General features: G+C 46.4%; 1 protein-coding gene across 1 annotated transcript in view; it reads left to right on the top strand.

Annotated features, from left to right (window-relative positions):
• TppII (Tripeptidyl-peptidase II) overlaps positions 1-17,841 on the top strand; it is a 236,372-nt gene that overhangs the window by 50,377 nt on the left and 168,154 nt on the right. The window contains exon 10 of the mRNA XM_075873097.1: positions 17,004-17,103. Coding sequence (XP_075729212.1) covers positions 17,004-17,103 — 100 coding nt within the window. The remainder of the gene's footprint in view (positions 1-17,003; positions 17,104-17,841) is intronic.

Genomic DNA, 17,841 nt, shown 5'->3' with positions numbered 1-17,841 from the left:
TTTTCTGGGCTAAAATGGCAATCGTGTCTTGTCTACCTTGACAATGTGATCGTCTTCTCGGACACGTTTGAGCAGCACGTTCAGCGCTTACAGGCAGTTCTTCAGGCGATTCGAACAGCTGGACTTTGTCTCAAACCTGAGAAATGCCACGCCGGTATACACCCAGACCCTGAGAAAACGAAAGCTATTGCTGCATTTCCTGTCCCAACGAACAAGTGCGATCTCTGCCGATTTCTGGGACTGTGCGCATAGTACAGACGCTTTGTCAAAGGCTTTTCTAAAATCGCTGAACCGCTAAATGAACTTGCAAAAGACGGCGTACCGTTTGTTTGGGGTCATGATCAGCATCACGCCTTTGACACGCTACGAAACCATCTCCAAGCCCCACCTGTACTCGATCACTTTGACGACAACCCTGCCACAGAGCTACACACGGATGCCAGCAACGTCGGACTTGGAGCTGTATTGGTTCAATGGCAAAATGGCGTAGAGCGCGTGATTGCCTATGCAAGTCGAACACTATCATCCGCAGAGAAAAACTACTCTGCAACAAAAAAAGAATACTTAGCCGCTGTTTGGGTTATATCAAAGTTTCGCCCTTATTTGTACGGTTGACCATTTAGGGTAGTTAGCGACCACCATTCATTATGCTGGCTCGCCAACCTCAAAGATCCTTCCAGTCGTCAAGCACGGTGAAGCCTTTGGCTGCAAGAATTTGACGTTACAGTCATTCACAGGACGCAAACACACTGATCCTGACTGTCTTTCACGTGCGCCAATTGGAAGTACGAACGCGGACGTTGAAGAGGATAATACATTTCTTTCCTCTGTATCAGCAACCAACTTGGCTCAACAACAATGCGACGACATGGAGCTAAGCGCTGATTGACTACCTTGAAGGCCGAAAACGCAGCCTTCCTCGACACTTCGCACGTTCACTGGCCTCGTTCTGCATCAGGGATGGAGTCCTCTATAAGAAAAATTTCGACCATACCCAGGCTATTTACCTACTGGTTGCGCCGACCTCGCTTCGGGACGATATTTTACATGCTTGTCATGACGAACTATCATCCGGACATCTTGGCTACACGCGCACATTGGAAAGAATTCGTCGCTCATACTACTGGCCACGCCTCGCGAAGACAGTCGAGCAGTACGTCCGCACACGCCGCGACTGCCAACGTCGTAAGACTTCACCTGTCCGACTAGCAGGACTACTACAGCCTATCGCCACGCCGAAAACACCATTCCATCAAATTCGCATTGACTTGCTCGGATCGTTTCCCACGTCTTCATCTGGAGACCGGTAGATTGTGGTTGCCACCGATTATTTAACACGTTATAGCGAAACAAAGACCCTGCCCAGAGCTGCTGCAGCCGAAATTGCCCAGTTTTTCGTCACTAGCATCGTACTTCGTCACGGAGCGCCAGCTGTAATAATTACTGATCGTGGTACGGCTTTCACCGCAGATATGCTTCAAGAAGTGCTGAGACTAAGTGGTACAGAACATCGGAAAACCACGGGTTATCACCCCCAAACAACGGACTCACTGAACGGTTGAACAAGACCATTGCAGACATGCTGTCAATGTATGTGGCCGTTGATCACAAGAACTAGGATGATATACTCCCTTACGTAACTTTCGCTTACTATACAGCAGTCAAAGAGAGTACAGGTTTCACCCCATTCCGCTTAGTTCATGGTCGAGAGGTCACTACAATGCTCGACGCAATGCTCCTTCCCAGTAATCTGGGCATGTTTAACGTGGACGCTGCCTTGTTTGCTTAACGCGCCGAGGAGGCCCGTCAACTTGCCCGACGCTGTATTCAGGCTCGCCAAACTGCCGACGCACGCCGCTACAACTTTACACACCGAGAGGTTACCTTCCAACCAGGCGATGAAGTTTGGGTGCGGGCTCCCATCCGACAGTGTGGTCACTCTGAAAAGTTACTGCGGTGCTACTTCGGCCCGTACAAAGTTCTACGCCGACTCGGTGACGTTACATATGAAGTTCTCCCTGAGGGCACCTCAAGTCATTCCCATCGGTTACCACAAAGTGATGTGGTGCATGTGTCAAGGCTCAAGCCATATTTCTCGCGTCAGCAATCGAACGTGAACTGACTTACTATGCAATGCCTATTTTTTGTCACTTTTGTTTCTTTTTGATTGTCTTGTGTCCTAACTCCTTTCTTTATTGAGTACTTCTAGGACACCAGCCCATTTTTTTTTTGCCTTACAACGCAGTTGCTAGATTCCATGGTAGCACCTTTTCTTTCTCATTCTTTTTTTCAATGCTCATCACCAGCATCGAGATGATGCTTTTCGAGGAGAGGAAATAATGTCACAGGTAATGGGTATGAGCCATAACTGTAGCGTGAAATCTCTTGGAAGTAGAGAAAGAAGAACTTTGCTTCCTGGTCTGGGGGCGAGTAAGACGTCCATTCGTCGCTGTCTGTTATTTCGTTCGTGGCAATATAAGCTGGTATTTAAAAAAAGCTTCTAAACTGAAAAAAAAAAAATGATGAATCGATGTGAGGATGATATGCTTATTTAACTTTGAAGTAGGGCTTTGCACGCTTGGTGCTGATTTTTTTTAACAGGTGTTTTCACTACTTAGCATTTCTTCACTGCAGTGAAAGTACCCTTGAAAGGGTCACATGCAGACTAATATACATTTAAACAGGTGCTTTCACGGCATAACACCCCTTTGCTGCAGAGGAACCACTTTTACAGGGAGTAATATACGAATATTATCCCGGCTGCGGCGGCTGCATTTCCGATGGAGGCGGAAATGTTGTAGGCCCGTGTGCTCAGATTTGGGTGCACGTTAAAGAACCCCAGGTGGTCTAAACTTCCGGAGCCCTCCACTACGGCGTCTCTCATAATCATATAGTGGTTTTGGGACGTTAAACCCCACATATCAATTAATATACGAACAATATACATTTATTCGTTCATATTGAATACTTTGAAATTTTGGATAATTTAAATTCAAATTGAAATACCTGTAATACTGTAATATTCAGTTGAATATTTGATGCATTTGAATATTTGCACATGCCTGATTGTTAAAGTACCGTAAAAAAAGTCACAGCTTTGCCGCAAAGGCGAATCAATGAACGCGATAGCAACAAAGTGGAAGGTCGCGCGCGCAGAATGGCAAGCAGATCGAAACGTGCCCCATGTTTCTCACGCACAAAGGACGCATGAAACGTACTCACAGGTACAGATTAACGCGAATAAGCATCTCAGTTGTTACTTCGCTGTATCTGAAAAGCACGCCCTTTTCGCAAACGGAAGCTGAGCAACGATTGCAGTGACCTTTGTGAGCCCAGTAACTACAACAGAATCGTTCGGACGAAACTCAAGGGCTAGACAAGACGTACGATTCTCCACACAAAGGCTCGCGATCGAGCGTACACCCCCTTATTCTCCACGTGGGCCAAAGTACACGTGAGAGATGAGAGCAGTCGCATGCTCACTGTGCCATCTTGCTGATACAGTCGAATCTCGATAATTCGAACGAAATTTCGTTCGAATTAAAAGAACTTTGAATTAATGAAAACTAAGGAGGGCTCCCTATGCAGTGGTGCATGGGCATTCAGGGGGAAGTTTCAGAAGACTTACATTCATTCACAAATCACAGGACATCCGTCATTAATTGAAGTAATCCGTGATGCACGTCTGTACATGTTCGCCTTGCAGTGAGTCAATCAATTTTGCACGCAGCTTGCAAAGCATGTTTGCTTTGGTTTCAGCATTCTCCTGGTAAGAGAAGTTGGGCGTGGCAATGTCCAGTGTTGACACACTCTAAAGACGACGACAACAAAGACTGCATCTCCGCTACTGCCCTCTGCGCCAAAGCAGCAGTGTGGCCAGCATATGACGAGAAAGGAGGAGCGTCTAAACGCGGAGAGAAGCAGATCGGCATTTTTATGTATTTTTTTTGCTCTCATCGCATACATCATTGAAAGGGGAAGGGTTACGTGGCAGGGACGGGGAAGGGGGAAGCGTGGCACCAGCGCGGGAGAGAGCCACACTCCGCGACAGCTTTCTTTTTTATTTCCTCTGTCTCTTTGGGTGCGGTGTTGAAAGGAGGAGGGTGTTTATGTGGCAGGGGCGGAAAAGGGTGAAGCGTGGTACAGGCGCGCCGCAGATCGGCATTTGAGAGAGTGCAAACATCCACCGCAGCCTTTTCTTTCCTTTTCCTTTCCTTTGTGCGCACCTTTGAGGTGTCTGAGGTGCCGCCGCGGGATTGGGCGGGGTGCTGAGAGCATTTTCGGAGCACAGTATGTTTGAATTAACCGTCGCAAGTGCTTGTTCGTTCAAACTACCAGGCGTTCTCGCCCATCAGAATACACATAGCTTTGACAGGACCTCATCATGAGTTCGAATTAACCAAAGGTTCGAATAAAGTGTGTTCGAATTAATGAGATTCGACTGTAATGTTGAAAACGCGGTAGTTCCCCCCCCCGAGATACCTGCCAACAGCGGTAAGTGGTAGGTATGAATAGATTGCCGTTTGAACATTGAAGGAGGTAGCTCTCTGTGGCTCAGTGGTTAACGCCTCGCATTCACGGAGGTCCTACATTCAATTCCGCACATCGGAATCTTTTTCTGGGATTTTAAAAATTTTTTGCGTTTTCATATATATATATAGATACGTATACATATATACGGTGCATGACATCGACACCGACGCTCACGTCAACGCCGGCTGTGAAATCCAGCCCTGAGTGTCCATATAATTGCTATCGCAATAAAATAACATATAATGTTCATTGTAGAAGAGTTAGGGTGTGCAAACACGGACACAAGAAAGCAGTTGGGACACCACAAATGCCACCAAATAACTACAAAAGCACACAACAGGGAAAACGAAAAGAAGGCATGCAAGCTAGGGGTGCGCAAATGTTTTGAACTTTGGAATACTTTTCTAACACTGTATAGTATTCGGTTTCATTCGCACTGGAGTCTTGATTATTCAAACTATTAAAACTTCCAGAAGACAAATGCAGCCAACGTTCAAGTGACAGTGGATCCTTCAGATTTTTTAAGGCAGAGACTGCTGCACCGCATGGCGCACGAGCCACCTCCACACAGAAACGGCTGCTGCGCCGCACGGAAGCCACGCCATGCACTCCAGTTAGGCGGTTCGTTTGAATAGTCGGAGTGTCTAGCGGTATGTCTAGACGTAACGATAGAAGCCATTAAAGTTAATAATACCCAAACGATCAGCAGTTGTGCTGTAGTTGTTTAGAGCAACACATTAAGAATGAGTGAGGTCGGTGGTTCGAGCCCTATTGCAGTCTTTGTTAAGTTTTATTTTTTTTTTGTTCGTGCATGTATTGTTTTACATTTACGTCTCCTCATCGGCCTTCCGTCAGCCTGACTTTCTGCTGGTGGTCCTGTCCACAGACCTTTAATATTGGATGTTTGATAACTCCCGCAGACTTGGGTATATTTATTATGTAGTGTTTTGCGAAATAATGGCGAGGTGCAAAAGGACACGAAAAATTCAAATGCAGCTGGCTGCATTGGTTTCTCAGGCACACACGTCAGGAATAGTGATTTCCACAGTTTATCAAAAGTTCTGATGACAGAAAGGCACGCTGAAACGTAGCCACAGGAAACTTAGCTGCAACGTAGCCACAGCAGGCCGCTTGAAATTCTGACGTGTCACCGCAATGCTCTAGGCAGTTAGCACTTGATAAACGATGCCCAAGAGCAAGTGCCGACGGCGTTAGCCCATCTAACTACAAAACAGCTTGTCTGTTTTGTTGAATAACATGCACGGCCTGCGACAGCTCGGGAGCATTTACGTAGCAACGGATAAGAACGGCTGTACGTGTTCGCACTTGACAAAACAGCCGGTCTTGCAGTAGCTTTGGTCTGCGGAGATGACAGGCTTCGTAAGAACACTACAATAAAGTTGTTTCCATCCATCGCTAGAAAACTTTGCAGATGCACTGGGGTTTTATGCGTGTGCGTCTGGTCAGTCACATGTACCGTATTTACTCGATTCTACCGCGCCCTCGATTGTAACGCGCACCCGATTTTCACCGCGAAAAAAAAAAAAAAAAGAACGTAAGACATCGATTGCAACGCACACCCATTTTTCTCGCTGGCCCGCACGATCACACCACTCGAAAAAACGACTCCTTTCGGGAGCGCCTTCCATTTAAATATAAGGTACGGGCGAAGCTTGTGCCCATCTGACGTGTAACAGAGCATTGCCATCACTGTAGTTTTACCGTGGACCGATGTCAGCACGCGAACTTGCTTCGCCCCCTTCTTCTCGACGGTTGTGGTGCCAGGCATGTCGAAGTAAAGAGGCGTCTGATCGGCATTCCTGATTTGCCCAAGCAGGTAGCCGTTGTTGCGCCGCAAGTTTAGGACGAACCTCTGAAAACTGTGAAGCTTTTCATCGTACTCCTCCACAAAACTTTTCGCATATGCATGTTCCCCTTCAAAGGGAAAAGCCTTTCCTCTTCATAAAGTTAGTTAGCCAGCACCTGCTTGCTTTAAACTGGCTCCGAATTAGACCTTTTTCTAAGACTAATTGCATAGCCCGCACTTGGAGCAGTTCTGTCGTCACGGGCCGCTGTGCCGCTCGCTGCTCAAGCACATACTCGCCAAGCAGCTCTTTAATTTGCGGAAACCGACCCTGCTGTGGTCCACTGAAGCCTTTGAGTGAAGCTTTGCTGTCAACAATCTTCTGCTTTTGTTTCCGCCGGTCCCGCACGCACGTTTCGGGAACTCCGAACGACCGCGATGCGGCCCGATTTCCGTTAGTCTCTGCACACGCGATGACTTTTCTTTTAAAAGCGGCATCGTGGTGCACTCGAGTTTTTGGAGTCGGCCCTTCCACGCCGTCGATGCTAATGCACTACTAGATGACGAACTCCTCAGCACACGTACGAAGTGCCGCACATGGGAAACACATAGGCAGAAATGGCGGACGCGCCATGCCGACGCACGTAGGGGGCGGCCATTTTGGACTTGCCGATGGCAATAGATTGACCGTAATTTCTTTGTTCGTACTCGATTCTAACGCGCATGCACTTTATGAACTCGCTTAACCGGAAAAAAGGTGCGCGTTAGATTCGAGTAATTACGGTAAACTGTGCAAAAGAATTTATTTTATCGTCGACCTTGTTTAATCGCAACAAGCAAAACTCTGCAGCAAGTACACTTTCACCTTTGGCAACACCACGCTTTACATTGCAATCTATAAAATGCAGCACATTCAGCAACAATAATTCACACTCACACCGAGAAACTTTATGGCACACACACTCGGATGAAGCTGCAGCACGGTGGACGGCCGCGCTAGCTCTAACCTTCAGGTTCAACTGGGCATCCATCACTTCCATGTAGCAGCGACGACACAGGGTCTCCGGTCCTCCTTGGGGGCGGCCTAGGCCCAGGCCACGATTTTGCAGGAGTTTTCAGTAAGGTTGTCACCACCAACACACATCGCAGGGAGCTACCATTTCACACTGTTTACCTTTGACAGCCACAGTGCCTATGGCGCCCCCTGTATTTCCAATGCTTGTAATATGTGTTTAATTAACAAATATAAGCTAAGCGACTCGTCACCCACCTGCTTATTGACATTTTTGTATATTTAACATATTACACATTAATAGTGTACACATTTAAATAGCTTTAGGTAATAGTTTTTAAAGCGACATCACTTTCGTGCGGCGCAGGAGCCATTTCTGTGTGGGGCTGACTGCTGCGCCGCGCGGTGCAAAAAGACGCTGCCTTTTTTTTATATGCTCTACCCCATCACACAATCCCAGTGCTAAGAAACTGTCTTTTATTCGATTGCTACGGTAGCAAATCTGCAAATATATTGACTCCAAAAAACGCCGATTCCAGCATAGAGATGCACTGCGCCATTACAGTGACACATTCATATTTTTTATATGCTTCATCACTACATAATTTCGCGTTGTGGCACGGCTGCTTTTAGGGCTCCATTGTGGTCATAAATGAATCGACTCTGCTTCCAAATTTTTGTGTCAGTGCTCCCTTAAGTTTGCATCACTTTGGAGAAATGAAAGCAGTTGACTGTTGATGAGTTGGGGGGCATATAGGCATAGGGCAACCGTGCTGCACTGACAGCAATTAATACTGCATGCTTTTATTCGGGGCAACCCATACATGCTGCGGCTCATTACCCAAAGTTGCTTGAGCATCATGGGGATTGCACAATGTTTTCTTTAAAGAACAATGTGAAAAAAAGTCTCATCACAGTGAATATATTTCGTAAAAACCTCCACTTGAACGAAGCTTTCGTGAGTATTACCACATACGGTATAGACACTTGCCTAGGATTGCCATGAAATTCCGCGACCACCTCGGCCATTTCTCATTGGCTTGCAGCTTCCAGAGCATGATGACGCATCACAGCGCCTATGTTATCGTTGGAGATGCGCTGTCTGCCACCACACGCATATTCTCATAAATTTTTCGCCACTGAGATTCTCGGTGACTGATCGCAATCCACCATGACACTGCTGGTGGGTTTGGTGCACATGCAAGCTGGGCAGAATCGTTTTCAAACTCCCACCACATTTTTAACGCAGCATGCAGTACAAAACTGCCACTCGTCATTAGCCCTGCAATCGTGCATGACAAGCAGATTGTTATGAAAGCACACGTGGGTTTAGCATGTACCTATTCCAAGCGTAACTACATTCTGCCGCAACCGCTGCAAACATCAATGATGTGATCATGGGTGACCACGAAAGTATGCGCATCCAGTGCACACAGACTCAAAGCAATGTTGCTTGCCGCAAGACTATGGCCAAAACCACATCGATGCAATCACGAATAGCAACAGTGCAGTTCTGAAGGCACGCGCACAGGCAGCGTTTCACAGATTCAAAATGGAACGACCGTTTGCTGCAACCATTGTGTATGAAACCACAGTTGCTATTGTTGCGTTCATTCATAGCGAGTAGGCTCCGAAGGTGCACAGCTTACACAGCCAAAGAATAAAGACAATAAAGCTGTAAAATGGCACAAAGCGTTGGAGCTATCCTATCGTTTGCTTATGGCTATGGTAGTGTGGAGCTTCGGCACTTTCAGGCGCAGTTTTTAGTTGGCCCCCAGCGAAGCTTTGGCCAACTAAAAACTAAATGGTGTTATGCACTCTGTTCGCTACAAGGGTCATATGAATATGGTGCCGTAAAAGTCCACATATAGCTAGGACCTGCATATTGTTCAGGGTGTAATCTGGGGATAGCAAAGGTGAGAAAAGAAGTTTTCCCCCGAATATAGCCAGAGTAAAATAGAAAAATGCATTTATTAACTCACTTCATTCATCGTCGTTGTCGGACGCACTCTCTTTTGAAGCTCCCCTGTCGGAAATGTTCTCCCACAGCACATCATGCCCAGTGCCATCAAGCCCGTTCGAGATGGAGCACTTTTTGAATGCGCGGCAAAGGAGCACCTTGGGAATGCAGGCCCAAGCCTCAACTATTCACGTGCACAGCATCGCTGGCGAGGCCCGTTTCAGCCGCCTGGCAGGCGTCACTTCTGGTTATCCAAACCTCATCCACTCTGCATACAGGCATTTGACATGGTCCCTAAATGGCTTATTAAGACACACCTAAAGCGGCTGCAGCTGCGATGTCATCCATCTCGGGATGACGACGAGCTTGGTGTGGGAGTCGCGCAGCAGTCACTTTACGTAGTCGGTCAGGTGACACCGAAACCTGTAGAGCACAAGCATAGAAGGGAGCCCCAGCAATGCTCTGGGTCGTCGACGCCAGAAGTACTATATTCAGTAAAGCACTATACTCTGGGACAACGTTCTGCGGCAATGAAGGAAAAGCTATGAGGACGGAGCTACCGCTGCTGTGCTTCTCTGCGAAGTAATCCGGTTCGGCTCACGTTTCCAATGACGTCCGTGTTCAAGTAATCTCACTGCACATGTGCGCTCACCTAAAGACGAAGACGCCATTTTGACTGCAAAGTGCATGTAAAACGTGCGGTGTTTTCATACACGCAAAAATGTGAAATGACTCTTCAGAAAGCAACAATAAATACCAATATCTGCTCGGTGCGTGCAGTATATTCTTATTAACAGCATCCACTAGAAAATAATGCTCTTGTTTTTTATTATTTTCACGCGAAAAATGCGAACGCATTTGTGGCACTATATTCTAAAGCGGTGGCACACGCGCACTTTGGCTCCATAGTCTTCCCTTCATTGCCACAGAAAGTTGTCCCTGAGTACAGCGATTCGTCCATCCACCCCTTGTCCTGGCAGCGGACGACGAGATTTTTTTGGGAACTTCTCCCCCTTTGGCAGCGTCTTTTGTTTGAATACCACGTAGGGTGGTAGCTTGCGACCGTCTCCAGTGCAGGACAACATTATTCACCAACGTTTTTTCGCTCCCAGATGATTGCACGATAGCTTGCTTGGAGCCTTTCTGATGCACTGTCAGTGCCAAGGGCATATCTAAGTATACCGTTGTTTGATCTCCGTCGCCAATCTGGCCCAGCTGAAATGGGACAGCCTTTTGCAATGCAATTACATACTTTTGAAGCTTCACAAGGTCCTCTTCGTAGCTCTTTGGTAGCTTCTGCAAGATTGACGTAAGCCGACGTAGCGAGATCCCAGCGTGGATCGTGAAGAGAGACACCCACTGCTTCCTCGCTTTGAAACCCTCTGGCTGAATGCCTTTGTCTCAGGTGATTTTTCTTGTCTTTGCTTGTGGCAGCTCGATGTTCATTTAATAGCAAGATGTGCAGCTTGCTGCTCCCACACAAAGTCTGCGAGTTCTCGTTCTATTTCAAGAAATGCTCTATTTCTTGGTCCGCGGAAACTTCATTGCTGGCCGCTGCAAACAAAGAGGGCATTTTTCTGCTTCCGCCAACTGCAAATACTTCACTCGTTGACTCCGAACTGCCGCTCCGCGACACAGTTGCCAATGGTTTTGGCAGCAGCGATACCTTTCCTTTTAAAAGCAGCCGAGTACTGCCTGCACGGTGCTGACATGGCATAAAATCACAGGAGCCAAATTGTGGTAGTCGTTATCGGCACCAAGTTGAAGCAAAGGCCACTGACCACTGTTGCATGCATGGGTCTATAAGGCTAACGCCTGCTACCGCCACTAACACGTAGCACCTAGAGCACCTAGAGCAGAAGAGCGCTAACACCTAATAATGATGATGATAGCACCGCCATATGTTGAAACGGAAATTGAATTTCGGACGGAAAATTTTGAGACCTGCATATAGTACGTGGAAGAAATTTCGTACCCTAAAATCTAGAAAAAACCCCGGGCTACACTTGGGCTTCTACAGTATTTTCTCATGTACAACATGCCCCTGCTTATAACCGGCACCCTTGACTGCTGCAGGAGGAAGAAACAAAGTACGCACATATTGACGCAAAGCTACCTTCCTTGCAATAATTTGAATGCATGTCATCAAGCCTACTTGCAATTTCTCATACAACTTGCACCCTGAGCAGAGCTCGGAAGTTTTCTGTGTACCGTATTTACTTGCATAATGAGCACACTCTCATAATAAATGCCTGCTTAATTTCAGTCGTCAAAATTAGTTTTTTTTTTCCCGTGTAATAAACGCACCCCCTGCATTTTTCCGCTGCAGTCCCACTAACTGACACCTGGCACCTCCTTGCCCGATGGGTCTCTTCTGTTTTTTATTATGCCGACCCTCCTCGGCCACCTTGGCTCGCTCCCTCCTCCCCTCCCCTTCGCCCGCTGCCGCACACCGTATAGTTTTTCTTTCTATCTCTGCACGGCAAGTACACAGTCTTTTTAAAATATCTATGTGGGCCACAGCGGGGTTCATGAACAATGTGAGTGTAGAGACATCGTAGCTGACAAGCACACAGTAATTGAAGGTCACAAAACTTCTCACGCCAACTGACAATCGCTTCCTGCAAATACGAAACTTTAAAGCCCAACCAGATGCACGAAATTTCCAAGCGACAATGACAGGATTTGCTATCGCTATGGTTGTCGCGATGGTCCATTCCTTGCCATTGCGTCGCAGGTTTCTGGAACAACAGAAACAATCGCTTTTCGCCCAGAAAAGATTGTGACTATTCCTGCAACTTCGTCCCCGATTCTCGCTTCGGTTGCAGGCGAGGCGGTCATCGTATTCTGTCGTTAATCTTGTTATCGACGGTTTGTTTTGATGCTTCGGTAATAGCTTGCTGCAATGTTAGTTGCTTGTTACCAGCTACAATGTCAACAACGTCGTCGTGCGAGGTTGCCACGAAGTGGCCAAAGTGTGCCGTGGCATCGTAGCGCATGCTTCTGGGTATTCCTTGAGATCACAGCAGAGTAGAATCCCGGTATTACGTCCCCTGGTTTCACGGCAACCTGCATTTTACGACTGATTTGTCCCGTTCCGGCGAAATCCCTATAGACGCAATGCATTAGAAACCTCAATTATCCGACGTCATTTTACGACGAACCTGCATTTCTTGACGATCCACACAAAGCGAGGGGACAAAATGGCGAACAAAAGGGAAGTGCTGCCGGTGTCTTTTGCTGCACCAGCAGGAGCAACCTTTTGCATGTTGAGCGCTCGGAAAAACAGTTCATTTTGGTTTTCACCTGCTGTTCGTTCATCTTCTTTTCACCCTATTAGCGGCTGTGAAAGCCGCATAAAGGGGCGCGGTTGTGGTTTTCCCCATTCTTTTGAAAATACCCTTTTTGAACGATCATCTTTCTTCCGCTTTCGTCGCGCAGCGGCGTCCGAAGTATTTTGTCTAGGGAAGGCTAACCTGTGTAGCATCAGAGTTGGGGGGGGGGGGGGGGGTCATCATTAGGATGTAATGTAATGTAATCTGATTTAATGCTTCATTATTAGGACTTACACGAAAGCGCATCTCAAAACGATGCCTCGTACTTTCAGCAGTGCAGCTGCCGTCTGCTATCAACAATAACACTTGATGAATGAATGCATCGCTCCCGCTACGGCAGCTTGTACAGCAATGTGCATAATTGTCTGAACTCGCAGTCGTGCATCCACAACCGGTGAACGCAGCTCCATTAGCATATTCTCGAGCACGTCACCTCCACGTACAATATGGCGTACCCACTATCGAAGATGCGCGTGCTTTCTTGAACACAGAACCATTGGACACACAACGCACTCCGAGAGGCAGCGGCGCCTGAGGAGGAAGGAGGCCCTGACCCGCCGGCGCTGGCGGCTATTCGCGGCGCCTTCCTTCCTCCTCTGTGCGCGACGCCAAGTCACACAGCGAATACGAACAGCGGCGCCGGGTGCCGAGACATAATACGGTGGCTTCACCACGAAAGCCAATCGAAAAGCGCTTTACAACAGTTCAATGACATGCCTCTGAAATGCGAACTTTTCTTCTACTCCTAGCTTTCAAAAGGGTCAGTTTCAGCTAGGGCGCCGTGGCCCTCTTTTCACTTTTTTTCTTGGAGTGGATGTGTTTTTCGCGATCATATCGCACGGCTATGCGAGATGTCGCGAAAACGCACAGCTTTATCGCACGGCAAAAAGCTGAAAATTATGGAAGAAGCCTAGAAGCAGCACGGAGCCACAAAAGCAAGTATTGCCCGGGAGCTAAAAATAGTGGAGTCTTCATTGAAGACTATTTTGGCTATCAAGGCTTCAATTTCTCAGAACGCAATCAAGTTTGGACTGAAGTGGAAGAATGCAAAAGGAGGCGAACACGAAAATTTGGAGAAATTGCTGGTGAAGTGGCTGCTTCAAGCTCTGAGCTCTGCCATCATTAGTGACGGCGCCATCCTCAGAGAGAAGGCCGACCTTGTGGTGTTGCGCCTGGGCATCACCGATTTAAAGGCATCAAACGGGTGGCTGGATTGCTTTAAAAAGCGCAATAATATCGTCTTCAGCCGCTCCTGTGAGAAAGCTCCTCCGTAGACATTTCCACAGTGCAGGAGTGGAAAGGGTCACTGCCGGACTTGTTTGCAGAATACAAGCATTGTGAGGTTTTTAACGCGGATGAAAGTGGCATATTTTACCACGTGTAATTTCAGCAGACCCTTACTTAAAAAGGTTGACAGTTGTCACGGAGGGAAGCGCAGTAAAGAGTGCTTGACGGCCCTGTTCTGTGTCGACAAAAACGGTTCTGAAAAGCTGCTTGTGCTCGTAAGACGGAAATTTGGCAAGCACAAATGCTTCAGGAATTTGCGGACGCTGCCTTGCAGGTACGACTTTCACAAAAAGACGTGGATGACGTCCGCTATATTCACCAAGTTTCTACAGCAGTATTCACCAAGTTTCTACAGCAGTTAGACACCGATATGGGTGCGAAGGCGAGAAAAATTCTTCTCTTTGTGGATAACGCACCATGCCATCCACCCAACACAACCTGCCTGCGGAACATCAAGGTTGTGTTTCTCCCGCCAAACTGCACAAGCAGTCTGCAGCCGCTGGATGCCGGAATCAAGTGCCCGAAGCAGGGCTACAGAAAGCGGCTTATGCAGCTTCGGCTAGCGGCAATGGAGCGCAGCGAGGAAGATTTCCTTGCTTGACGCTATGCACATGATCGCCAGTTCGTGGAGTGCACTGTCGCAAACCACAATTGCTAACTCATTTAAGCATTGTGGCCTTGTGCGAGAGGCTGCCTCCACTGCTGGCGACTCCACATCCTCGATGGACGAAAGCGCCATCGATGACGACGACTTCGAGCGTTTGAACCCGGCTACAACGTTCGCTGAATTTGTGGAGACTGACGACAACGATGCCACCTGCAGTGAACTGTCGCTGGACGAAGCTGTCGTGGAAGAACTTCTCGGTGGCGACGCTACTGCGATGTCTGACGAGGAAGACGCTGCTGCCGCAGATTCTGCCGTCCCAGCATCATTTGCCGCTACGTATGTACACGCGGCGCCACGAAGGATGTGCTTTTGGACGTTTCCAAGCTTGTGGGGAAGCTTTTGCGGATGGGCTCAAAGAAAGTGCAGAAGAAGCTTACGGATTTTTTTTTTAAGTGTGTGCCATGTTTCACTACAGCTATTGGGAATTGTGCGAGTGGATTGTGGTGCTCTCAAGGTTCGTTTGAACGAATCATAACTAGTACATACACGGCAGTGTTCTTTTTGCTTTGTTAAGGTTTCTCACTAATCCGCTTGCTTAACGTTTCTTTTGTGAGTGTAAATTATCTTGTTTGGATTTTACAGTGCCCGCATTTGACGACGATTTCGCGCAGTCCCGAGAAATTCATAAAATCGGTATTCCACGGTACTATTGTTGCGGTTAAACGACTGCGAGAAAAGATGGCCGTGATGATGAAGTGCAACAAAGAAGCTTAGCAACCTTTTTTTTTTTTTATTGCCACATTTTTTTGCTTGTATTAAAAAAGTTTTCATAAAATTGGCCACGCATAATAAACACACCCCCAACTTTGCTCAGATTTTTCGAGAAAAAAGTGTGTTCAATATGCGAGTAAATACGCTATTTTGATCATGTGATATGCGAGCAAATGCATTGACTCAATGTGCGCCCAGGTACATCTCAGTTGGTGAGTGCTCACTGCATGTGGTTGCTTGGACAAAAGAATGAGTCATAATCGTCAGATCTTACCAAATCTTGTGGTTTGTAGAGGAAATTTTGCTACATTGAACTTCCACAATAAATTTTTGACATATACTATCAACTTTGTTGTAGTGTCGTTCGATTCTGTATATTCTGACTGTATATCAAACACCACACATTATAGCTTGTATTGTTTAAGTAAGATTACATTGTGTATCAAAGAAGTGTTACTATGAAATCTCTGTGTAAGGATTTTTTTTACAAGTGTAGAAAGTGAAATATTGAGTGAAAGTCATTAGGGTACGACTCAAAGGCTGTGTGCTTTTCTCACACTTTACTTTCTAGCTTACCAACTGGAGTTGTGCTAAAAGCAAAATTTTGATTGTGAAGCGAATTCGATACCAAAGTGTGAGGGTGAACCGAATAAAATGTTTTGCACATATTTTTCAAACATTTTTCTAGTACTCTGAAGCCAAATCGCAGAAGAAAATATTGGAGAGGATTCCTAAGCATGTTGCTATCATATTCTTTTGAAATAGCGGCATTAAAGTTTCTTTTCACTATAGGTTGATGAAGTGCTGCAAGAGTTGTTTCAAGGTTATTGTATCAAGAATAGAATAAGGCAATGCAGAGGCCGAATTGTATTTATATACATAGTTTGGTTCAACCATTGTGTTGCCGCCAACATTTAACGTATGAAAGGCCACGATGCTATTTTCTCAGCCTCTCATCTTTTAAACTTCTCAAAACGCCCAACTGATGTGGGGAACAAGGATGTGCTCCCTTTAAGCCGAGAGCATGCCTTGTGTCAATATATGAAAACATCTGAAATTTCATACGCTAAAAATCTTTGGTGTCTGATTTTTTAAACTTCCTGCCCTGATTTCAAGTCCAAAAACAGCATTGAGCCCCCTCCTCTGCCACATCTATGACCTTTATGTTGGAAGCAACGTTTACTTAGTTGATACATTAGCAACTATATTTAAACCAACCATAGCAGAGCGCAGCGATAGTCTTGTTTCATCTGCCTCGTCCTAGTTTCCGAGCTGCATTTTTACTATGAAGGAGCACGAACGGCAGTTTTGCCTTAATATTAAAGTGTGATGAGGTGAAGCATGTTTAAAATCGGAAGGGGCCTGTTTCAATTGGACATTGACTGTATTTGTCTTTAAAAAATTCGACCATTGTGGAGCTTGAAAGGCAGCTTTACCGCAATACGAAAATGTGTTGAAGTGAAGTGTACTAAAAGTTTGAAGGGTTCATTTTTAGTTGGACACTGACTGTATTCGTTGTCGGGCAGTTCGCATAGTTTAGAATAGTGAAATTTCAGTGCGAATGGAATAGCAAGCACTTCTCGAAAAATATCCAAAAGTTTGAATATTTGCTGACCCTTAGTATCAAGATATAAAAAAAATGTGGCTCTTTTCAGTACTGCTTGTCACAAGTTGTGTTTTTGTGCCTGTTGCAGCAGTTGGAGCTTACGTTTCGCCGGACATGATGTTGGCCGAGTACTCTCTGCGGGAGAAGATGCCTGGCCTGGGGTACACGTGGACCTCCCGGGGGCCCTCGTAAGTCACACACTGTTAAGCCTACACCTCACGTATCCTTGTGATTGCCTGCATGCTCTTACTCATGTTACTACACTTGTGGAGACAGCATAAGCATGTCAAAATGCAGTGTGTTTAAGCTGACACACACACATGCACTGACACTTGGGCTGACATGCTTCTACATGCTACAGCGTGGATTTCTCTTCATGGCTTGGGTGATCTGCTGTAGCTTTTTGTGAGGGCTGGTTGTTTTCTTTGCACGCCTGCTTAATGGCTATGCTCTGACAAGCTTAGATTTTTGAAGCAGTATTTATTATTATTTAGGCATATTCATGCATCATATGGGCTTGTGTGCCCATACGTTGCGGGCATGTGTCAATATCTATACAGTCAAACTTCAATATTGTTAATCATGATTTCAAAAAGTTCAAGACTACAAAATTCACAATAAAACCAACTGTATTTTTCTCTCAGCCATAGCTCATAACGGTATCCTCGTATAACATCACAACCATGATGGAGTGACTTTTTAAGGTCCCGCATCCCAAATTGCGCAGGTTTTCTTTTTGTTGTTGTTGTTCTTGTTCTTGGCCTTTTGCTTGCTCTGGGTCTCGGTGGCTGCAGTGGCATCAGTCAAAGTAGTGACGGGATAAAATCATGTGATAGTTTAACTTCTTTCTGAAGTGAGTTTCCGCACCAACTTCAGCATTGTACCACAACAATATCTGCTGCCAAGAGTTAGTTATCATGCTGAGC

The sequence above is a fragment of the Rhipicephalus microplus genome, chromosome 1 (assembly GCF_043290135.1).
Source record: "Rhipicephalus microplus isolate Deutch F79 chromosome 1, USDA_Rmic, whole genome shotgun sequence".
Lineage (NCBI taxonomy): Eukaryota > Metazoa > Arthropoda > Arachnida > Ixodida > Ixodidae > Rhipicephalus > Rhipicephalus microplus.
The sequence above is the reverse complement of the archived record's forward strand: the minus strand, read 5'-3'. Positions and strand labels throughout refer to the sequence as shown.